The sequence below is a fragment of the Mirounga leonina genome, unplaced genomic scaffold (genome assembly GCF_011800145.1).
Source record: "Mirounga leonina isolate KUSES-001 unplaced genomic scaffold, KU_Mleo_1.0 Mir_151, whole genome shotgun sequence".
Taxonomy (NCBI): domain Eukaryota; kingdom Metazoa; phylum Chordata; class Mammalia; order Carnivora; family Phocidae; genus Mirounga; species Mirounga leonina.
The window spans coordinates 87558385-87583999 of NW_023270377.1; the positions used below are offsets into that span (position 1 = coordinate 87558385).

The window sequence follows — 25615 nt, forward strand, 5'->3', positions numbered from 1 at the left end:
GGAAGGAAGGAAGGAAGGAAGGAAGGAAGGAAGGAAGGAAGGAAGGAAGGAAGAAAGAAAGAAAGAAAGAAAGAAAGAAAAGAAAGAAAGAAAGAAAGAAAGAAAGAAAGAAAGAAAGAAAGAAAGAAAGAAAGAAAGAAAGAAAGAAAGAAATATCAACTCCAGACAGTTTAAGGAGGATAAGAATTATAAATGGTTTATTGGATTTTGCCATTGGATGGCCATTAAGGGAGATGTTTTGAAAGCTCTATATGACACGAGAATATTAAGCCCTCGGGATATCTTTCTAGTGGTTGATTCTCCTTATAAGGGGAGCTTTTTGGAAACATGAATTTCAGCCTCAGATTTCAATTGGTAGTGGTCATGTATCTTTAATGAAAAGCTAGTATGTACTAGTTCATCTAAAAGCCTTACAGGAAACAAAAAATTGCTTTAAGAGATAAGATCTAGTGCTTGCTTTAGTTTGTTGGTAGTACATTTTTCTTTTTTTCATAGAGTTGAAAACTATTTGTGCAGAACTTATACACATTTGGAAAGTCTATAAAGTATTCAGATCTATGAAGGTTACAGATATTTTTTTCCCACATAGAAATTTTATTACTGTATCCTTCAATTTAAGGAATAGATTTGTTCTTTGAAAGCCTTCACTTTTGTCTCTTGATGGCCATTTTCACTTATTACTATATGTGGAGGAAAAAGAAAACTCCACAGAAAAAGCCTAGACAAAAATAAAATCTAGGATTTTTTTTATGCTTATTTAGCAGGAGTTTTGATATTTTTTAAAGTAAGTACAGTGCATTATGTTAAAACCAAATTTTTAAAAAATCTAATGGGTGCTATTTTGACAATATTTGGGCTGTTTTGTAATTTTTGTTGTGAGGGTTAGAAATTATTAATACTGAAAAGAACTATTCAACTCAGTATCAAGTTAACTGTGTATCCTTACTTCTAAGATATCTTGCTAGGGTCAGACTTTTATTTATATTGGATTTAACTTTCCTTAAAACATAGACTCACTTCCACAGCATTATCTCCCAGCAATATTTACAGTACATTTCATCTTCCAATAATAAAATCATGTTTGTAGCTACCCGACTTCTCCTACCACTGCTAGCGTACTTACACGGACACAGACACACACACGACCTTGTCACATTACCACAGGACCATTCATTCCACTCTTAGGTAGTTTGCTCAAACAGTTCATTGAACTGAAATGCTTCTCCTAACTTTTTTCCACTTACCTCTTATTAGCCCCCTAGTCTCAACTCAGAAATCATCTCTTTGTATGTGGCACCTGGCAAGTGAATAATGAATCTTAAATGGCTTGGCCTTAGCCAGATTTCTCAAAAGTGAAGAATCAAAATTTAGTGAGGAAGAAAGTATTTTATAATATGTAATATATATTTATATATTGTATATTATGCATATTTATATACAATAACTATATATGTATCACATTAGTCAGAAACAGAACCACTAGGATGGATGGATAGATATATTAATTATGCATCCTCCAAATTCATATGTTGAGCCCTAAGACTCAATACCTCAAAAAGTGACTTTATTTGGCCTTTAAATAGGTAATTAAGTTAAAAAGGCATTGTTAGGATGGGCCTATATCCTAACACGACTGGTGTCTTTATGAGAGGATATAGGATACAGGCACATGGTGAGTGGGGGGACCATGTGAAGACAGAAAGAAAATGGTCATCTATAAGCTTAGAAGATGGGGCACCTGGGTGACAAAAGTCGGTTAAATGTCCAACTCTTGGTTTCGGCTCAGGTCAGGGTCTCAGGGTCGTGAGATTGAGCCCTTGTGTCCACCTCCACACCCAACATGGAGTCTGCTTAAGTTTCTCTCTCCATCTCCCTTTGCCCCTCCCCCCCATGCACACACTCTGTCTCTCTCTTTCTCTGTCTCCCTCCCTCTCTCTCAAATAAATAAATAAATATTTAAAAAATAAATTTAATAAATAAATGAAATAAAATAAAATTTTTAAAAATAAGCTTAGGAGAGGGGCCTCAGAAGAAACCAAACCTGCTGACACCTTGATCTCAGGCTTCTAGCCTCCAGAGGTAGGCTCCACAGCAGACCCATCCCACTAAAGACTAGGAAGATACTCAAATGTACTTAAAAAAAAATTTCTCCTGTGTATAAATAACCAGTGTTTAAGGATTCATGAAAAAATATCATATACGATAATGAAGATGTCAAGGATTCCTCCCTTTAGAACTCTCCTTTCTGTTGTCTGGATTTTGAATGCATATTCAAATCCTTATTCTGCTCACATGGGTGTCTTGTATTAACAGTACCAGAGAGATCCACTTATTGGCTGGTACTATCATCATCAAAGTGAGACAGACGGTAAGGAAAATCTGTTGATTCTGCAAGATACAAGTGGAAAGAGCAGGGGTTTGGGATCATGCTTCCCTGGATTCATATACTCATTCCTCCAGTTATTTTTGGTGTGGCCTATTGGCTTCTCTAAGCCTTAGATTTTTCTTTTTTAGAAAAATAATTCTAGTATGTATATATAAAATCCTCCATAGGAAAGAGATGTTGTATGAACACACATAAGATGAGTCTGGAAATGTGGGTTTAGAGCCATTAGATCCTTTATTTCTGCTTGGGTTTAACCATGACTATGGATCCAGACTTACAAGTAGCTTTTATTTTTAAATCTTGGTGGTGTAACACTGTGTGTATGATTTTATTTTAGGTAACTTCCTGAAGTTTTCTTGTGTATCCCAAACTCTAGTTCCTGCCTTTGGCAAGTGGTTCTTGGCTAAGATCTTAACATTGAAGTTAGAGCAGCAAAGATTTGAGAATTCCATGTATGTTTTTTGTACACACTACATTTTTTATTTGACTTTTCTTCATACTATGATTTTTTTTTGAGAAATCATTCAAGGTTTTCTATATTCCTAAAGACAACAAAGTCAATACTTCCTCCATTTGGACAGACTTTGGCAGAAAATTATCTGAAGTATTCCTTCTCAGAGTAGAATAAAAGAGCTCAAAGTAGATATTAAATACATTTCCCTTCTGTATTATTTTTATTAGACCATAAATTTTAATTTTAGAAATAAAAGCAATACTTTTTTATTTAATTTTTTTTGATGTAGTGTTCCATGATTCATTGTTTGCGTATAACACCCAGTGCTCCATTCAATACGTGCCCTCTTTAATACCCATCACCAGGCTAACCCATCCCCCCACCCCCTCCCCTCTAGAACCCTCAGTTTGTTTCTCAGAGTCCACAGTCTCTCATGGTTCGTCTCCCCCTCCGATTCCCCCCCTTCATTTTTCCCTTCCTATTATCTTCTTTTTTTTTTTTACATATAATATATTATTTGTTTCAGCAATCCTGATCATTTTTCCTGCTATTTTTTTCAAAATATCCGTATTTCCTAATAATAACCACTATTGTATTTGGTTTCTGTTCATTCAGTTTCTTAATACAAATATACACTTGCAGATTATTAGGTACTAAAATGAAATCATATGATAGACATTCTCTTATGTTTATCTACTTTGCAATACATTCTGAACAGCATTCCATGTCAACGTATATAATTAGATGCTTTTATTCTTAGTGGTTGCCCAGTGTTCCATTGTCTGCCTTTTCCCTACTTTATTTAATCAAGAGTCGGAAAAAAATAGAAAAGTGATTGATTTTATCATGATTTCCATCAAATGCTACCTTGGGGTGTTTCCTGAGTGCTCTGGAACTCAGGTTAAATAGCTCTCTATAAAGAACTAAATGGACTTAATTCACCATCTTAACTTCTTAGAAGAACATAATTTTATTTGTTTTTGTTCTCTTCTTGCCTTTTGTTTGTTTGTTTATTGTTTTTAGTCTGGATATCTCTATCAAAAATGGACAGGGAAGAAGAGGAAAGTCAGGTATAGCCCCTGCCATTGAGGGACTCTGAGTCTATTTGAGGAAAGAGATGAGGGAAGAAGGAATATGGCAGGGGCCCTGGGGATTTGAGTGGTGTAAATAAATGATGCTTATAAAGGAGGATTGGACAATAATATTAGACAGTGAAATAATTCTGAGGAACATAGAATGCTTAGCTAGAAATTTGTTATCCATTCCATAAGCAATCGGGGAACACTGATAATGTTTGAAATATGGAGTATCACAGTCATCTGAATGTTTCAGAAAGGTCTTGATGACATGGTACTCTGCCGGATCAAGAAGCCACGGGTTTGAAAAAAAAAAATAGATTTTAAAAATGAATCCCAATTTGCAATGAAAAAGAGGACGAAGATATATTTCAATTAAAAAACAGCTTTTAAAAGTGGTTTGTGGTAGACAAGGCACACAAGAGCCAAGTGATAGAGGACATCCTATCTTGGGATTGCAGTCTGTTTTGCTTGTTTCGTTTTTTCTCCTCTGGTTCCTTTGTCATCTTAATATGGAAATGCTAATAGCATGCACTTTCTAAAATTGTTCTGAGGATTAAGAAATGTAATATATGTAAAGAACATAGGTATTTTTCTGCAACATAAACATTAAAAAAAACTGAAAAGGAAAATCCTAAAGCCGTTGTAACACACCAGATATAAATGATCAGAACCTGGTATAATTGGAGCTTCTAGGAGTCTGAATATGAAAAATAAAGGTTTTGTTTTGTTTTGTTTTTTTAAGTGCTTGCTATTGAAAATAAGGTGCTATGTGGTATCAAGAAAAGACGAGCAGTGCAAGTATAGTCACTGGGAGGGGAGCTGCAGTAAGTAACGCCCAACTCAAGTCATACTGAGAAAGAAAGGACAGTGGGTCTGCCCTAAATTACCCTTAGAAAACACACAGGGGAATTCGCTTCATAAACACTTGTGCGGTAGAGGTTTTAAATGCAGGAGGCTGCAAGACGAATATATAAATACCAAAGGGACATTCATTAAGAGAGAGATCTGCATTAGGCTTTTTGTCATTTTCTTTGGTTTTGTGATTGTTCCAATCTAATTATTTTATTAAAAGTTCAGCATTATTTTCCAAGTCCTGAGGGTGAGAGAAACACATAAGGAAATGCATAAGTACTAGAGAAGCCTTTGTTGGGACTTTTGGGAAGAGGCTAATGAGTTCTGCTTCTGTCACAAATTTGAAAGAGGTAGGAATTATTCTCTACCTTCCAGCTAATTAAGGCCTTAGTTTCTCAAAATACTGGCCTTGCAGAAAGGAAACTACACGTTTTGCTCTTCCCCAGTCTTGTTGTCAGGCTGAGCAGCGCTCCTCCATGTGGACCAGCGACCTTGTGGCCCCATAGAGAATATTTGAGAAGAGCCCAAGGAACTTGTCATGAGTGATTTCAAACAGATCACAGCTTTTCAGCAGGGGTATTGAGCAATTCAACTTCAGCGCCCTGTGTTGTCCACAATTCAAGAGTCAGGTCATTGCACCTTCCTTATTTGCTTTCCTGCCCCTTGGCATATTTTCAAAGCAGAAAATATGAGATGTGCATGTCTTTTGGAGTACTAAAGGCCAAGAGAAGCTGTCACATCAATATCTATCCTTTATGATCCCAGGTAACAAGCTGTAACTCGTCCTAGCTTTCACATGCTAGCCACGCCATGGGGAAAGCACACAATACAGATATCACATCTTTCTGTACAAGTTTTAAGTCCGCTTTTTGCTTTGAGAGTATAGTAGCACTGCTTAACAAAGAACATTTATTACAGAGTTACATATATGGGGCAACTGTGATAAAGCTTTGATGTTGTCACATTCTCGTCCCTTGATTTGGGGACATATAATCATATATATGATTTCGTATAATCAGCAAATCAGAATAAACAAAGAAACCAAATACAATATAACTACATAATATTTTCATTTGTTAATGTTACCTCTTTAACAATTTAAATTTTTTTTCCTTTCTATTTAGACTGGTTTCCCCAGATTTTACTGCTATAGAAAATAACCACAATTTCAGGTGCTTTTAACAACAGAGATTTATTTCTTGCTCATATTCCATGCTGGAACAAGTCAAGAAAACTAGAGCAGTCAATCTTCGACCTAGTACCTGATCCCAGACTAATTTTATACGCTTCTAAGAAAAGGATCAGGCACATATGGTTTAACTAGCAACATTGATTTAAGATTAAAAAGTAAATTAAAGATTCTTTATATTATCATTATTCAAGAAAATATGTTCTTTCTCCTTTTTTTATAGTAAGATAGTAACAGAAAGACGTCATTATGTTAAAGGAGTACAAAACCTTAAGCCTAATACTTCTTCAGGGGGCATACAAATCAGAAATTTCAGTTATATAGATATTGGCATGATACATACAGTCTTTAAATTTAATAATTTAATATTCACAATATCATCATTTGAGTTAAATTAAGTTAAACGATGTGTAAATTTTATATACATCATTATGTCATTTAATCTCTCAGGGAAGCTTTTATTTATTTTTTTTAGCTTTTATAATAATCAACTTACCTTCCCCCCTCCAAAAAAAAGGAGGAAAGAAGGAGGAAAAATCTTTTGAGGCAGTAAAAGGAAAACATAAAAAATAGAAAGGTAACATATAAAGTAAAAAATGAAGTGGATTTAAGAGGAAAACAAAGGTGACGTCATGAGAGGCAAAGCAGGAAGTATCGCTCTCTCACTCTCTCTGTTATTATAAACTAAAAACTGAAATGGGTGAATTGCCTAAGGATACATCCTGTGTGAGGAGAGGAGAATAGATTACAATACAGGTCTGTCTGATTCCAAAATTCATGCATGCCGTTTGTGTCCCAGCATGCCAGCACTTTTGTTTCAGACAACAGTTTAAATTAATTGATTGAATTAAATTACATTGAATTTGATACCAATAACTGGTTTCCGTGCCAAAGTATTCATCAGGCAGGTACTTTTAGAATTTTTGTCATGGAAGGAAAAACATTTCTTTGTTGGCTGCATCCTGGGACAAGAACTGAATTATCACACAATTTGTATCATTGAATAAGTAAAATTTTTACATGCCCAGGTTGCTAGAATGTGGTCATCTGATTTTATAAAGGGAAGAATTAATAAATGAAAGGGGGAAGGCAGAGAAAAGGGAAGCAAAGAAAGAAGGAAAGAAGGAAGAACATATTTGCCTATTACTGTGGTTCTTAACATATGAAGTGTTTCCCATGGTGGATCAATATTCCTGTCAGCTAGAAAAGACTGATTGGTAACCAGCTGAAAGCATGTTCTTATGAATGGTGCTGTATATTCTTCATAGAATGAGTACAGCACATGTATATGAAACTTCTCTAATATGCATATTCGTATGTGCTCAACCATGCATCCTCTATGCCTCATGGATTCATTCATTCATTTTGTCAAATGGCTGATACTGATTGACCAGATACACACATTGACTATGTGCCAGATACTGTTCAAGAAATGAGAGAATACAAAGATGAATAATAGATAATCTTCACCTTAATTTAATCATAGTCTAGCATAATTATAGGCAAATGCATATTTAGATATTCATGAATGCATATATAAATAGAGAATACAAATAGACTATACCATACTTATGATTGTATGTTGATCAAATGCATAAAAATATTTATAACTACCCCCAAATTGCCATTTTCTCCATAATGTAAAATACTACCATAATATTGTATAGCATTTTAGATTTATTGAAGACATTTGTCTCTACTTTCTGAATCAATTTTTAGCCCATTGCCTGCATAAACCTCATCTTGAGTCAGAAAAGTAATCTAACACTTGGATTAGGAAAGAAATGTGTGTTAATGGGTATCTTTGGTCCTAAAGCCTATGTTTCTACCTGCAACATGTTCCTATAAATGTTGAACAAATCTGATGACTGTTGTATGACTAATTAACATTTATACAGGATACACAAATTTGTTAATTCATACTGAAGCTTGACTTTAGCAATTAATCTCTCTTATGTCTTTTTTTTTTTAATTACTTGTTTTGTTTTTTTTTAAAAAAAATTCAATGTAAAAAAATCTTTTGAAAGTTCAGGCAGGTACTTTTAGAATTAAGGAAGCCTGAAAGGCTGCAATTGGGAAGTTGATATCAATACTAATACAAGGTCGCTTAACAACAAATGGTTGGTGGGAAGCTTTGGTGATACCTTTTGGTAGATATGTAGTAATCTTGTAAGTAGAACAAAGAGTAAACTTTGTACCAGAAAGCAGAAGTTCATTTTTATGTCAGAATCATTTTTCAATGATTTAGGCTATAAATTAGCATGACTAACATCAATATGCCAGCACATGAACACTGCAATATAAAGTAAATTAAATATTTTTTTAGAGAATTAAAGTTATATTGGACTTAAAGACATTCACACACTCAAAACCTTGTGATGACACTTCCTGATCTTCCTACCATTGCCCCAGATTTGCATGGGATTAATATACCTTGAACAATACTTAATAGGTGCAGTTGGATATGCCAGACAGCCTCATAATAATTGGTTTCAGATTTCACCATCCTGTACCACAGAAGCCCTAAGAATTAGGAAGGGCCTTCATGAGGTTTTTTGTTGTTGTTGTTTTAATAGAAAAATTCTTTATTGTGTACCGTTATTTTGTGCTAAATCGCAAAATATTCAGGTGGCAAACTAGTTACTTTGCGTGCATGGCACGAAGCATAGAGAATTCCCCACACACACACACGGTTTGCTATCTTTTTAAGAAATTGTGGGATTGGCCTTTCATCTTGGCTATGTGTAGAGAGAGCTCTCTGCTGGTGTTACAGCATGCATTATGTTTTTTCTCCCACCTTTAGCTATAGCATTGTAACCACTGTTTCTAACATCTGCTTTTATGTCTTCAGTTACATCCACCATATTACTTAATACTAATTTTATGATTATTCCTTTTCCCTTTCATTTGGTGCATGTAATGTATTCACTGAAGTAGAAATTGTCTACTCACTCTAAAAAACACCTCATGCTTTTCAGATCTGCTTTCAATAAAATTTTCTGGAGAATATCTAGATCATAATAACTTTCCATTAATAGAGATTTCTTTTTTTTTTAAATATATTTATTCAGTCATCATTTCATACTTTGGTGCCATTTCTGCTCAAGTGGCCTGTGCAGAATTTTATGTTTAAACATTTCTAACTTAAACTGCCCAATCCTAACGAACTTCCTTTTATGGGTAATTACTTGGCAAACTAGATTTCATTTTTTGTTTTATAGTCCTCATTACTTCTTAAAATAAATCATTTTAAATAATCCATTCTGTTAATTTTATTTCTTCCATGGCCACCTCTTCAATTTCTTATCAATTTTAACTTTTCCTAAAATAATTGTTGGTCAGAGTTTGTTTAATATCCTTTTTTTTTTTTTTACTTTATCACATTAACACTTCGCAGAAACCAAAACTCTTTCTGACCAAATTCTCTTAATATTAAAGAAAGATTATTTTTGTCTTACTAATTTTATCAGTACTAGATAATACAATGATTTAATGTAATATTTTTAAACTATGCATTATAATATGTTCTTATAGAGTAGAATCAAGTATACTTATAAAAATAAACATAAATTTAAGCTACTACCTTAAGCTTTCTGAAGAAAACTGAACAAGGTAATACCTAGCTGTTGCCATGTAAGAAGTAACAGTTAAATTCACATAGAGAATAGTACTGCATAAATAGAAATTGGAGTACAAAATTGTATGTAAAACATGCCAAGTCACTGAAATATAGAGTGAATAGTTTTGGAAGTTCGAAACCATACTGAGTAATAATATAGATGAATTTATAGGTGATGAATATTTAAAGATATATGAAACATATTTACAATATTTTGGAACCAACATAAAAATGTGAAGTTGATATCAAGAAGGATATAAACACTCTTTAATAATATGTTCCTCATTGTCACTGATAGAGACAGAATGTTAAACATTACTGACCACAGTTCTGAGCCCATGTGGTAATTCCTACCATTTTACTACTCAAAACTATTTCCTTCTGTTCAGACAACACTTTGACTTTCTTATTGAGGGACCAGTGATCTCCTGGGCATGAGGGACTAAAGAAAAGCATTTCTTCCTACTCCTGCACTGAATTAGAAGGATTGTCATTGAATGGCATTGTTGCAGAAAACAATGAAGAAATAATAACACCACATTTTATTTCTACCACCTATTAGCTATTTTTTTTCCTGACAAATTATTTGAACATGCACTTCCTCATTTCACACAGTGAATAATTCCAACTCCTAGGTTATTATAGAAGTGAATAAGAGTGGTTTTCATATGAATATATTTATTCTAAGAGATGGCACAAAGTTCAGCAAATGTTAATTGGACCTTATGCAAAATTTCCCATTAAAGTCAGGGTAGGAAATTTTGGGGGCGTGTTACAAAAAATATGAATGGTTGTGAATATATGAAATAATTTTAGCTCAGAAAGTTGTGAAACAATAAGATATTAAAAAGTGCTTTATGGTAAAATTAACAAATAAGTGAATAAATATCTAGATATCTGTCTAAATATATAACATTTTGCAATACTACTGTCTGCAAGGAGAAGGGTACAAAAGGTACTGGGAGCTACATAAAGTAGGGAGATTCAAAGTTAGGAACACCATGCAAATGTAGTCATGTTGTCAATACCAAAAGACTAAAATTTGCAAAATTAACTGGAAAAAAATATTTTGCTAATGACTTTTATTTTTTTTAATTTTCTTTACATAAATATGGAAATACTACTATACAAATCTGGTGCACAAAATTTAATATTTTTCATTTTTTTATTGAAGTTCTTGGAGCACTAAAGGATGCATGACACTATGCACAAGTTTTCTAAGTTTTCCTTAATCCCTTTGTGCCATTTTCCCCCCTGTGAGATTTTTTTTTTCTTTCTGAATGTCTCCATCTTCATGGTTAATAAGGGCAGCCTATATAGAAGAGGAGAAATTCAATTCCAAATTGCTTGAAGGTTCACCTTTGAATTTTACTTTGATCAGAAGAGTCCCATGACCTTTAAATTTGATGAAAAGAGGGAGTGGATATTAATCTCATTATTTTATTTTGAAGTTCTCCCAAAGCTGGTGACTCTAAACCACATTTCTGCAAAATGACATTTGTGGTCCATGTAAGTTGATCATTGTTACATGGTGAAAGGCAATATATCAGATTTTAATACACCTTTAGTATTTTATACCTGATATTCTCAATCCTCAATCACTGTACTACTTCAGAACTAGCACTATTTTGGACAGTTTAATTATATGTCTTATATCTATGCTTAAATGTAAAGATTATTTTTTATCGCCCTTATATATGCCAAACTGATTTTGATATTCTAAAAATGTTTACTCTTCTTGCTAGTAATATCTGCTATACTGTTGCCTTTACACAAAGATATTCCCTTGTGCTTCAGAATATTACAATTGAAGCAGAGTATATAGTAAATGTATAATAATTTCACAAACTTTTAAAGGACACAGTAAATCAACTAACTACACATTTCATATGGTAACATTCAGATGAGAATTAGTTACCGAAATCAAAAACCCATTCAGCTTTCTAGTACTCTATGTAAAGAACTTCTACCAATATAATTTAATTTTTTGAACAATCATTCTGGGCATGCATATTATTATTTTCATCATAAAAACTTTTTAAAAAATCAAATAATGTTTGATATAAGAACAAGGTCTGTGGGACTATAATAATAATTTGTCTCAAATATTTCTTGAAGTGTGATTTGTGAATTACTTGCATCAGAATCACTTCACTAAAATAAAGATTTCTGGCCCAAACTTCAAGCTGCTTAATGAAAATCTCTGGTATTTGGGACTCTAAAATTTCAATTTTAGCATTTTTTTCAGTTTGCTAATCATACTAATGTAGAACATAAATGAAATATAAAATGTCATAATTAAGACTTTTATACATATAGCTATAATGAAAGGGGAAGAATAAGATTAAGAAAACAATGCAGCAGTAAATAATCTTTTTTTTTTTTTTTTTTTTTTAATGCCAATAGCCTTAGAGAGAAGGGAAGAAGTCAAAAACAGTGTGAAATCTGTAAAGCTTTACCAGGCAGCTATTGACTTCAAGAAACTGCTAGGAGCCATAAAAAAAAGAATGAAATCTTGCCATTTGCAACAACATAGACAGTATAATGCTAAGTGAAAGAAGTCAGTCAGAGCAAGACAGATACCATATGATCTCACTCGTGTGGTATTTAAGAAACAAAACAAATGAGCAAAGAAAAAAAGAGAGGAGACAAACCAAGAAACAGACTCTTAATGACAGAGAACAAACTGATGGTTACCAGAGGGCAGGTTGGTGGGACGATGGGAGAAATAGAGGATGGGCATTTAACAGTACATTTATCATGATGGGAAAAAAAATAAAATGATAAAAAAAAAAAAACCTGCCTGACACAATATCTTTATATGATGATGGGAAAAAAGAAGGATAAAAGATAGTTTAAATAAATAAGTCTCTCTCTACCTCTTTCTCTCTTTCTGTATCCGTATTCCAACAATACCTAGTTAAAATTCACCAAAGTATTTAAAAAGTTAGATAATTCAGACTGTCATAGTGATAAACATATAAGAAAAAGAAGGTGGGCGCCTGGGTGGCTCAGTTGGTTAAGCGACTGCCTTCGGCTCAGGTCATGATCCTGGAGTCCCGGGATCGAGTCCCGCATCGGGCTCCCTGCTCGGCAGGGAGTCTGCTTCTCCCTCTGACCCTCCTCCCTCTCATGCTCTCTGTCTCTCATTCTCTGTCTTAAATAAATAAACAAAATCTTTAAAAAAAAAATAAGAAAAAGAAGGTGATTTTTATTGTCCTAAGGTTAAGGATAGTAAGAAATACCCTATAGAATAAGTGTAAAAGGAATGACATAGAGGTGTTTGTGCTGGTAAGAAATAAAAGGGGGGGGGGGGTTGCTGAGTGGCTCAGTCAGTTAAACATCCAAATCTTGGTTTCTGCTCAGACCATAATATCATGCCTTGTGAGATAGGGCCTCGTGCTGGGCTCTGCATTCAGCAGGAGTCTGCTTGGATATTCCCTCCCTCTGCACCACACAATTGTCTGAGGATGACTAGCAGGAAGCAGTGGATTGCACCAGTACAGATTAAAAATGACCAGGGCATGGACTGTGGATTTTGCTTGAGGAATAATGAAAAAGAGACAGATGCCAGGGATATTATAGTCAGCATGATAATGCAAATGATTCAGTGAGGAATTGGACAGGAAATTTTGATGATCTTCAGACATTCTGATTCCTAAATGCCCTGCCATTAATGGCTTTGACCACTGTAGTCTACTCAGAGTATGAAGATTTATGAATTCCTATAAAGATGGTAAAAATACTTGGTCTTAAATCAACCACTGGAAGAAGAACTCATGGAGCAGCAAATGCCTTAAGTAGTCATTTTGTAAGGTAGTAAGGTAGGCAACAAGAATAACGATTCCTATTTGATTTAATATCTCAAAAGAGATTATTTTTTAAAACTATAACAAATGTAGAACAGTGGAACATATTTTATCTTTGGCCATAAAACATTGCTTTATAAGGAGTATAGGGAAAATTGCAAGGTGATCATCAGGCGATTAAGATGTATAACTGTTAAAATTAATTATTTCTCCTGCACAGTCGTTGAGAGCTATTTCTAGTATGTAATAAGTAAAATATTCCCTGAAGATTAAGAATTTAAATGTGGTTCCACAATTTAAAAGAAGAGAGCTTTATTACCATGAGCAGGTGATTTCTTTTATCCATCATAAATACTGGGTTCCAAGCTATGGATAAAATAGATACTCGGTACTGTTAACAAATACCACCTGTCCTACCTAAATAATTCCAGAGTTTGGAATTAAGAATCACACTATCCTTATCTTCTTTGTTTAAATATCTCTCTTTCCTCTTCTGGAGTTATAAAGCCGTATTTTTCATAACTTCCTAAAGTACTCAGGATACATGATGTTCATGTCAGAACATAATCTGGTCAATTAGCATTTAATCCTCCCAACTCTGAGCAGTTCCATTTTTTGACTTCTCAGCATCTCAGTGTAATGATGAGCCCAGAGGTTCTTATCTCTAGTAATAACATAATAAAGTGTATCTCAGGTCATTCCTCTTATTTAAAATGAGCCCTGATTTAGGTGTCTTTTGGTTTGGTTTGGTTTGTTTATCAAAGTAGGTAATGTAAAGAGCCAATTTTTATATTTTAATCAGTAATTCAATATGCCAGCACAAAAATAGCCTTCTATACATAAGCACTATAATAAAATTATTAAGCAATCAGTATTGTTTTTTTTTCCCCATTGGAATATGTAAAACATCCTCAGGAAGATTTGACAAACGTAAAGCTATATATAAAAAAAAAGAATTTTGCAATAATCAGAATTCACTCCAACAACATATTTACTAGATCATCCTAAACACCTTATTTTTGAATTATCGGTGGACTGTGTCAAGAATTAGAAACTGTAAAGAATTGGAACAATTTTCTAGATCATTCATCTGCAAAACCACAACTGAGGGAAAATTGTTTTTAAAAATCAGTGATTTTATCCATTGTCCACTTTATTATAATTATGTGAAAATGTGCTCATTCCATTACCTCACTTCAGGAATGTAGACAGAGTCACTGACCTGGTCTTAAAATTTATTTATCTATTTTAGTGATTTATTGCATTATGGTATATAGTAAATGTGTATAGGAAATACATATGTAAGCTTTTTATAAAGAATCTAAAAAAAAGGTAAGATGATGCATAAATAATGCCCTAATAATATATTAATTTTCATTTAAACCATAATCCATACTCATACTTTTACAATATCATTATTAATCAAATACCTATATTCTTGAATTATAACATTATTGTCAATTATGCTGACATTAATATATGCTTTAATGAAATAAATTTTTGTTTTCATGATTTGAGTTTTTCAGTAATGATGATTTTATAAGATTTCGCCCATGTGTTAGGAGAGCCAACACTGTCCTCACGAGTATCCCAGATAATTCACATGGCATCACCAAAGCCTAGTTCCAACAACAGCTTCAGCTATCTGAATTGGCTATGACAGAACTGGCAGAAACCTAGAAATTGCAGTTATTTAGTTTGGCCACCATGCCCAGAGAAATCTATTTGGAATGGTTCTGGAAGCTGTTCTTTTATTGTGTGCAACTATTCTTAATATGGTGGCATTTGACAATCATTTTAAATAAGAACTGAAGCCAATTAAATGGTCTCTCTGTGGATTTCCTCTGACAGATGCACAGAGGCATCTTGTGTTAGCCAATAGGCATTATTTAAACATAGCTAAAGCCATTCCAGCATTTATTTTGATGTATCCAGCTAATTATATGGCTGAGATTTATGTTTAAATAAAAGATTTTAATCAGATCTATTGTTTTCATCCTCTGCTAGACTTCTCATCATAGTGTCATGGTACCTACATGGGGAAGACAACTTCTCCCACTAAAAACTTGGGCACATTGTCTTGATTCCATAGGAATAAAAGTATGATTTTAAATGGGAATTGACTGCATTTCCCTATCTGTGATTAGAAGAGTAAAAATTCTGCAGCTCGATGAGACAGATGACCATTTGCTGTTCAATGGTTAATTACACCTTGGACATAGAGCAAGACAGGGGGAAAAATCCCAGAAACTTAATAAGGATGGATTTGCTTGACAGGCAAACTCAGTTTTTATCATGGCTACTTATAATTTTCAGTACTTCTTAATTCCCAAGTCTTAATTAAGATTTCAGTTTTGCTATAAAATAAGCTAAATTTAAGATTTAACATAGGATAAGGAAAATTACTATAAACCTAAATTTTAAAAAAGTATTTCAACAAGTTAAGTCCAGTTGAAGTTACCCTCAGCATACTGGCAATACACAGAACATTGGCAGAACTCTCTACCTAATAGTTATGAATCTGTGATGGCTGGCTTCTCCATTTCATTTGGTTGAAGTTACTACATTAGCAGATTTGTGAGTTTTGTTATGAACCCAATTTTTCTTTCTTTTTTTTTTTCTTTTTTTTTTTTTCTTTTTTTATTTTTCTAGATGCTCCACCAACTGGTCAGGTACACAATGTGAGAGACCAGCCCCAAAGAGCAGCAAGTCTGATCATATTAACACAAGTAAGTAACTCAGGTGAACATCTTGGGTGTTCTATATGGTACAGAAATGATTTTTTATGCCATTACTAGGGGACTTGAGTCTTGGAAAATCTCCTTCGTAGAATTTTGCAGGAAATGCACTGCAATCCAGGTGTTTTAGAAAAGCTGGAGCACTGAGCTCACCTGGTGACAGGATCCAGCATTCACGTGCTCTTTCAGGCAGCAAGAGTTCAAACTCTGGCAGTTTTCAGAATGCACATCTGCAAACCTAGCATAACCTTTTCTGGGGAAATGTACATCAGCTACCAAGACTGCAAATATCACAATGGATATGAAAATGCTCCAGGAAAAAAATGTTTTAATTAGAGCAAAGTGTATTTTCTTAAATTGCATTTCAGTATGTTGTTGTAAAGCAGACTTGACTGTTAGTCTTAAAGAAAAGTATATTAACAAGCAAATCTTAATAAGGATCATGGTTGATTTATTGCTTCTTTGTCTTCAAAGTATTGGTTTTGAAGTGTATTAAAATATAGCTCAAAGATTTTGCAAATCTTTTTTTGTGCAGCTGTAGTCTTAGGACAGGTCACTGATAGGAAAGTCCATCTACATCATCATTGTTTGTCTATGTGTATATTTTTAACAAGTTTAAAGGATTTTATAAAGATTTTCAAAATGAAAGTCAAAAATAAAGTTTCCCAATTCACACATATTGTCATTAATATTATTATGAATGGAGAACTTTTGAAGTATGTAATATCTATCAAGTGGGTAAATATATCCTTGAAGAACAAAAATAATATCACTGATGGATAACTGTTTACCTTAGCAATTTTCCTCTAGTCCATCACTGCTGGTGAAAAACATTTTCATGAAAACAAAAAAACATACTATGGAGTTTGTGAAAAAGGAAAGGCACTCTCGAAGTCAAAGTATGCAATTTTTTGTACCCTACATACCGGATCTCAGTGTTTGCTGATCTACTTGTTTGTTGCTCCTGCCCAAATAGTTTCTCTGTCACTGCTTAAGATCCTTCAAGCAACACTGTCCAAAGTCCCACCATTTAGAGATTAATTTGGGCCAATAAGCATGAGCGTTTTGAAAAATGGCAAATAGATCTAGAGTAAATAGCCTAGATGTGCAGAGATGAGATGAGTAATCTTTGATCATAGAGTGTTTGGGGCTTACCCTGGAATTTGTGTGTTGTCCTTAGGGAAGGAAAGGGAAAAGGCCTTAGGAAAACTATGCGCACATTGTTGTAGGAATAGAGCACTAGGATTTGAGGAATTGGTTCATAAAAGTTAGTAGAAGAGGCAAAATATACCTTGCCTAATTTGATATTGCAAAAGGAGAAGAAGAAAAAAAAAAAAAACAAACTTCTTATTCTCTCTTCCCAGGATCTAGGGCTCATATCCACACTACCTATAATTGTTCTGGAGGCACACTAATTTACATATGATTTTGTGAACCAGTTCCAAACTCAACAGTCATTAATAGCATTGTTTTTAAATGAAAAATGCATTTCAGGTTACCAACCTATAGAACACACTGAATTTATAAGTTGACAATTGTGGAGACTTAGCCTTTTATTTTGGTGATTTCTCCATTATCTAAGATAAATGAGATATATAGCTTTTTAAAGAGTCAAAAACAATTTTAAGTATTGATAAACTCCGTGAAAAAACAAAGTAGCACATCAATTGAATTTTCAAATTTTATGTAAGTTCCACTCTCAAGGGAAAGTTTGGTGTTTGGAAATGGTTTGGGGGACGGGAACAACAGATGTTTTTATTGGAGGGTGGTGTCTCCAATTATTTGCAGGGGCAAAAAGCTCCATTATAAGGCAAATGCCTCTAATTACATACAGCAGTTCTAAAATAAAGACTATCAAACAGAAGAGTTGCAAGTATTTGTAACCTTTTTCCCAAAGATTCTGATGTCCTTCCTCCCATCACTAATTTAAAGTCATTAAGTTTAATGGAAGTATCGATGCACACTGAAAGGGCTATTAGCTATGTAAATGTCAAATTTTCTTAAATTTGAGCAAAGTTGACCACATAATGATACTATTAAAAGGCACTTATCATCAGACATTTATGCTTAGAGCAACTTGCCTCAATAACTCTGGAAGAAGGAAAAAAGGTAGTTAAACTAATCCTACCTAAGGTAAAGCCCAGTAGTTTTGAATGGTTGTCAAATGTTCCCCAAACTTGGAGAGAAATCATCTGCCCAGTGAGAAAGATAGATACTTTAGCAATGTTCAGATCTGCATTTCCATTAACAATGAAGCATTCCTTGATCATCAGACCTTGGAATAATAAAGAATACACTGCTTCTGTTGGCCTGACTACTGTCAGCTGGCATGGAGATTTACCTTTCTAATTGATGCACAACTTTCTTAATCATCTCTGAGTACTCATACTGATGTTTTCTGGTCGTTGCTGTTTAAAGTATCCAAGAGATCAGCCTGTGGAATTAAACAGATCTATTATCCTAGCATGTTCTCTGAGGTTCCACTTAAAAAAAAGCTAGTCTGACTCTTCTGAAGTTATTTTGAACAGTTTTAAATTAAATATGATAAAATATTCCTTGGGTACTTCTATTTAAATTTTACCTAAAGTTCTAAGGGAGTGAATGCTCAATGTTTGAATTATGCTGTTCATATTTGCTAAAATTAAAGAGGATAAGAATATACTCAGCATTTGTGAGGCAGTAATATTGAGATGCTATATTTTAGTACAGTGACAACAGAGATGTGATATCTGTTAGGGAGTTGTTTCCTCTTCTCCTATTTTGCCCTTATCTCTTTTATGCCATCTTGTTTTAAAATAGAAAAAAAACACTAATTATGTGATACCAAGGAACCAATAATTTGCAAATACAGAGAGATAACTGAAACATGCAACAAAATAATGCTTTTGTCCTAATTCTCCCAAAGCAAATATTTATCAAGCCTCAACTAAGTGTCAAGTACTGAATGAGATCCCAGAGACAAGTCAGTGAGTGAGACAGTGCCTCTTGTTTGAAGCTGAGGTTATAGAAGGGTAAACAGCAATAAAGCAAGGAAGCAAACAAATGAGTAAATGTGCAGATTTATAAAATAAGTTTTGATTGGTTCTGTGAAGTAGGCAAAAAAACAAAAAGAAGCAAAAATAGAGAATAGCAGGTGAGAACTGAGGTCAGGAGTGATTTCTCTGAGTGATGATACAGAAGCTGAGATTTGAAGGATTAGAAAGAGAAGAGGCTGAAGGTATTTCAAACACAAGGGACAGTAGGTACAAAAACGCTGGAACAGGAAAGAGTTCGAGATGCTCAAGGTCTTGAAAGGCCAGTGTGCTGGCATCAGGGGACAAGAGGGAGAGTGACACAAAGTGAGGATATTTTCTTGATGACTTTTAAAATTACAGTTCATCACAATGCTTAAGAGAAAACATCCTAATCACAAAAACATATCTACATTCACATTTATGCATATATGTGAACATGAATTTAAGAGCAGAATACATAGCAACATATCAAAAGAGATTCATTGTAATGGCATGTTTAATATTTATATTTTTCCACTATAAATTCAACCAATAAACAAAGGTCCTCTTCCTCTGACTTCCATGACACTGAATTTTTCTTTTTTTTTTTTTTTAAGATTTTATTTATTTATCTGAGAGAGAGAATGGGAGACAGAGAGCATGAGAGGGGGAGGGTCAGAGGGAGAAGCAGACTCCCCACCGAGCAGGGAGCCCGATGTGGGACTCGATCCGGGGATTCCGGGATCATGACCTGAGCCGAAGGCAGTCGCTTAACCAACTGAGCCACCCAGGCGCCCGACACTGAATTTTTCTGGTTCCTTTCTTACCTCTTGAAGCAACTTTCTTCTTTGTGAGATATGTTTTCCCTGTCTCTTCTGGGCAACGCATTCTCCACTTACACTATACACACTCTTCATGGTGGTCCATAATTCTTGACCTCACTTACCAACTCTATGTTGATTACCCCTACATTTCTATTCTGATCCTGGTTTGTCTCCTGAGTTTGAGACATAGATCCCATTGCACAATTGCTATATCCATATCTATGGCAATGTCTATATCATCTGTATTCCATGGGAAGCTCAAGTTCAGCATGTCCCAAAATGATCTCACCACCTTCCCCTACTCAAGCATAGTGCTATGGCAATATATATTTTTAAGTATTTAATAAACATGTATGTTATATTTTCTACATGATAAACAATCCTATTTACATTACTATGAGGTCATATTAATGATGACTCTCATTTTATGGATGTGTGAACTGAGACAAAGATAATTAATTTGCCCAAGGATACGTTGCTAGTAAGCTGAGGTTTGGACAAAGACAGCCTGGCTCCACAGTCTATAATCTCAACTGCTGAGCTTTCCTGCCTCTCCCAGCGGAAGGGTCTCTTCAACCTAACAATTTGATAACACCGTCCCTTCTAACAGAAAAGTATTGTGTAATGAGGCTTCAGAACAATGTTGCAAAGAAAGACTTGGATTTTATGTGACAAGTTTATCAAGATGTCAAGATATCCTCTCCATCTTTAGTAAGTACAGAACGTGCTTTTTTAAATATCAGTTTAGGGGCACCTGGGTGGCTCAGTCAGTTAAGCGTCTTCCTTTGGCTCAAGTCATGATCCCAGGTCCTGGGATTGAGTCTAGCATCGGGCTCCTTGCTCAGCGGGAAGCCTGCTTCTCCCTCTGCCTGCTGCTTCCCCTGCTTGTGCTCACTCTCTCTCTCTGTCAAATAATAAATAAAATCTTTTTAAAAAATCAGTTTAAACAATCCACCAATAAGTTAAAGCTAAAAAAAAAATCACCTGCAGTAACCTTTGATTGATATATGTTAAAATATATTTACTGCTATATATTCTACTTATTTTGATAAATATCTGTCTTCTAATTCTTTTAAAAATATATGTTGTTACCAATTGTTCCATTTGATATAAAAATTTTATAAAATCCAATTTTAAAAACTTGCCCAATTGCCACCTGCATTATTTATTGGCTATCCTAAGCATTATTGCAGTTACCTTAATTGGTTATATAAACAATTTAGAAGTCTAGGCTCTTAAAGTGCTGCAATGTAAGGAACTGGAATTGCCATTACAGATGGGAGAAAGAAAAAGATGGAGATTGGTAAGTTTTTTAGCATGTATACATAACAGCATTTCTACCTTATATAAGAATAAAAGAAACTATATAGAACAAATAAAATCTTTTTTTTTTAATAATATACAATTGGCAGTGAAGGGAAAGTAACTATATACCCTAAGACCAGAATTGGTATTTTATATCTATCAATTTACCACAAATTTTAGGGGAAAAAAGAAAAATAATGAAGTAGGGGTATTTATAAAGTCATGATCAGTCAGTTGAAGTCATAGTTTATGAAGAGACCAAGCTGTTCACTGGTATTTAAAAATTTGTGAATAAATGTTAATTACTATCCAAGGTGCCAGATTCTCTACTTTCTTTAATTACTAATAAATTACACATTCATATAAGGTTCACTTTCCCCAAACCAAGAAGGTAATATAATATCAAACTCGCTAAGTTGTATAGTCCTGGTAAAAACACGAAATAATAGAATGAGCTTTACATTTTAGAAACTGACTAAATAAGGCAAGTCCCTTTTTTTTTTCTTGCATGGAAAAGGTAGTTATTTGGTTATTTTAAACAAATGATTTTTAAAGTTCCAAATTAGAAGATTATTTTATACATGATATTTCCTTAATAAAGGCTTTTTGGTATTTTGGTAAGCAATCTCCAGTATGGACTATGTCACACAGATATCTTCTGTCTAAACTTCTGTCAAAACTGATCTGTATTACTATTTTGTAACCCTTAGGAGCTGCTTATTATGCTAAATATTACCATTCATTTCTACCACAGTATTTTTACATGCATGTGTATTTGCAGAGGAAAGTTTATATACTTACTAATTCCTAATATTTCATTCTTGAGCCATTCAAGATCCCCACAAAATATTTCAATTAGTTTTGAGGTTCACTTGCTTTAGTTTTTTGCTGACTCAACAGAATCAACCAGATGCTTATTCTAAAGGGACAAAAGTCTTTGTGTCATAGGCACTAGATATTTATCTGTTGGAAAAGTTAACATTAGGGACTTGATAGAACTACTTAATACTCTCTTGTTATTAAGCAACCTTCTCAGTTCTCTTCCTGCATGACATAACTGTAGGTGTATTCTCCTGTAGATCACATTACCAGCAAAGGGGTATTCTCTCCTTCCTCTGCGGGGGCCGGGGGGAGGTGGTGGAATGGATGCTCTTATTGCCAAGGCAGAAATACAGGTTCTCCTCCATTTTGTTTCTCCCCTATGCTCAGATGCATAAAAACTAAGACCCAGTTTCTCTGACCACTCTTGGAGATCTCTTCCATAGATCTTCTATTCCATTTTGAAGATAAGTGATACAACCTAAGATAATTTTTGTAAATACATGGAAAAATGTGAAAATGGACATTTATAATATAAGCCAAACCCTCAGGTTTATTTTGCTGAAATTATTCTGGAATGGAACTTAAGAAAGAGAATCCCCTTTGCCTCCCCACCCCCCTATTCTGTTGAACCAAATTAATAGCCCTGTGTAGTAGGTCTCCTTGTCTCTGTTTTATTGGTGAGGAGCATGAGCCTCATGTTTGAAATAACCTATCCAAGGGCTTATTCTAAGTAAGTCGTGGAAGTGATATTCAGGCTCTGTCTATCTGAATCCAACTCTGATGTCCTTCTATTTGACCAGGCTGCATTTGCCACAATTACTCACTGACAGAGAATATTTATAGCTAAAGGAACAAAAGTAAAGGTGGGATTGTAACCAGTGGAACTATGTAAATGTGTGTTCAGTCACCATTGATTTACAATAAGTTACCAACATGTACTTACTTACATCATTGCAAGTAAATGTGTATAGTGAGAATCAGACTCAGACTGACAAAGAAATCAGCATTTCTAACCTCAAGGTATTTAACTGCAACACATAAATGAAAGATATCTAAAGAAACATTTCCAGCAGATCAAGTATTTAATAGGAGAGTGATTTTTCAGTAACAGAGTTATGAACTAAGAATATAGACATTTGGCCTGAGCCTTACTTTTCATTACATCAATGGTCAAATGATTTGGTATAGTAAAGTATTCAGTTATATCACTCTTTAAATCACTTTATTTATGTGTTCACCTATTCATGCATTTCTTTTTCAGGAAGCATCGCTATCATTGTGCCGCTAGTCCTCCTGGTGACTTTGATAACCACCTTAGTAATTGGTTTAGTGCTTTGTAAAAGAAAAAGAAGGTAAGATTCAATGGTTTAGACAAAAGGTCGGTAAATAAATTACATACAGAGTTACAAAAACATAGTGTTTTTCCTTTTAATTTTTTTAATTCTTTTTTTTTTAAAGATTTTATTTATTTATTTGAGAGAGAGAATGAGAGATAGCACCAGAGGGAAGAGGGTCAGAGGGAAAAGCAGACTCCCTGCTGAGCAGGGAGCCCGATGTGGGACTCGATCCTGGGACTCCAGGATCATGACCTGAGCTGAAGGCAGTCGCTTAACCAACTGAGCCACCCAGGCGCCCTTAAGTTTTTTAATTCTTAAAAACATGATTTAGTTATTCCAACTGCAAAATCTTGTTTTCGAACTATTTTATCCTTCTATTTCATTTTAAAGTGAGTATAATTCAGAACTCTTGTCTCCCTTGTTATGTTGATGGAATGGCTCCATTTATATATTCTAACAAAACTAACAAGGGCACATATTAATTAAAATTTCAGTAGAATTTTACATTTTTGGTAGTTTTTCCATGAAACAGCAAGAGTCTCTGAAGTGCATCCTATTATCTTAATGTGTAAGATTAGTAATATCAGTACAATGATACTGAATATGTATTATGTATCACAACTTGTGCATTTCATTCACAAATTCTGCATTGGTTTATGTTATATATTCCTGGAAGTGTGATTTTTCAATTTATGTGAATATGCAGTTATAGAGATCTGGAAGGAGTAGGTTGTCTGTAGGGTTATTATCTGGAACCAAGTGTCTGTGAGTCAGTTTTTTAAAAAAGGATGACTTGGGGATTGAAAACAATCTATTTCAGGGGTGCCTGGGTGGCTCAGTTGGTTAAGCATCTGCCTTCAGCTCAGGTCATGATCCTGGGGTCCTGGGATTGAGTCCCTGCTCAGTGGGAAGCCTGCTTCTCCCTCTCCCTCTGCCCCTCCCCCCGTTTCTGCTCTCTCTCTCTCTCTTTCTGTCAAATAAATAAATTAAACAAAAAAAAAAGAAAACAATTTATTTCAAAGATTCTTTATCACTACTTTTTAGTCATAGTTTTCAGAAATAAAGGGTAAAGGTTAATTTAAGAAATAACGAATTAGTGAATATTCAGTTTCAACTAACGTATCAGCTATTTAAGAGGAATATGTTCCAAGTGCATTTTTTGCTGTCAAATCTAAGTAATTTGGGGAAATAACTAACTTATCACATTAAGACTTTTTTGGTTCTTCTATGACTTGATAAATACTTATTTTTAATGCACTTTTATTTATGAACTCTGTGAGTTATGTTAAAGTAAGTCAGTAAACCTACAAATATGATAGCTTTATGTATCATGATTGGAATATTGAGACAGTTTACACTTACGTTAATGTTCACATATCCTAGGACAAAAACTATTAGAAGACAGCCTATTATCAACGGAGGAATCAATGTAGAAATTGGGAATCCATCTTATAACATGTATGAGGTGGATCATGATCACAACGATGGAGGTCTTTTAGATCCTGGTTTTATGATAGATGCAACAAAGGTAATATGTTTTAAGATGATGGACAGTAAGCACTAACATTCCTGAGTCATTTATCTGTAATATAGTCCTGAATTTTATCAGCATTTCTTTTTATCTGAAGTTACAGTGAAGAACTTTAGGATGCATTGAATGTTATAGTCTCTTTTAAAGAAAAAAATAAAATTATGGCTTGCATTCACCTAAAGCATGAAGTTAAGATAACATGTTTTGGAAAATACATACGTATTCATTCATTGAGTTTATAAACATGTATAGTTTACTTAAAATAATGTTTTACTCAAATGTGTTGAAATGTTGGCATATCTAAATATACAGCCTAGCATAAAAATACTGTCTGATTTATTTTTTAATAATAAAAAGAGTGCAGTACTTCATTGTCAAAATAAGTATTTTATTTCCAGTAGTGTTTCATTGATTCAGCTAAGCTGTGCCCTTGGATTTGTTTGTAATCAAATTACTTTTGAAAAATATTTTTCTACTATAATAGCCTTCCTATCGATTTGAGTCATGTTGTTGATACACACAGCCTAAAAATCTAACTCTTTTGGTAAAGTTTCTATTCTTATCATTGTATGCTCAGGTTAGCAGCTTTTAAGAGAAATAGATAAATGATACAATTATCCAGATAAAGTAAACTTGCAAAGATTCACTACACTGTATTATCTTCATATTTTGTACGG

The 25615-nt window shown here is 34.0% G+C and overlaps 1 protein-coding gene across 1 annotated transcript in view; it reads left to right on the forward strand.

Annotated features, from left to right (window-relative positions):
- The window catches only part of LRP1B (LDL receptor related protein 1B), a 1834834-nt gene that overhangs the window by 1803433 nt on the left and 5786 nt on the right, over positions 1-25615 (forward strand). The window contains exons 87-89 of the mRNA XM_035008121.1: positions 16041-16117; positions 23332-23422; positions 24791-24935. Coding sequence (XP_034864012.1) covers positions 16041-16117; positions 23332-23422; positions 24791-24935 — 313 coding nt within the window. The remainder of the gene's footprint in view (positions 1-16040; positions 16118-23331; positions 23423-24790; positions 24936-25615) is intronic.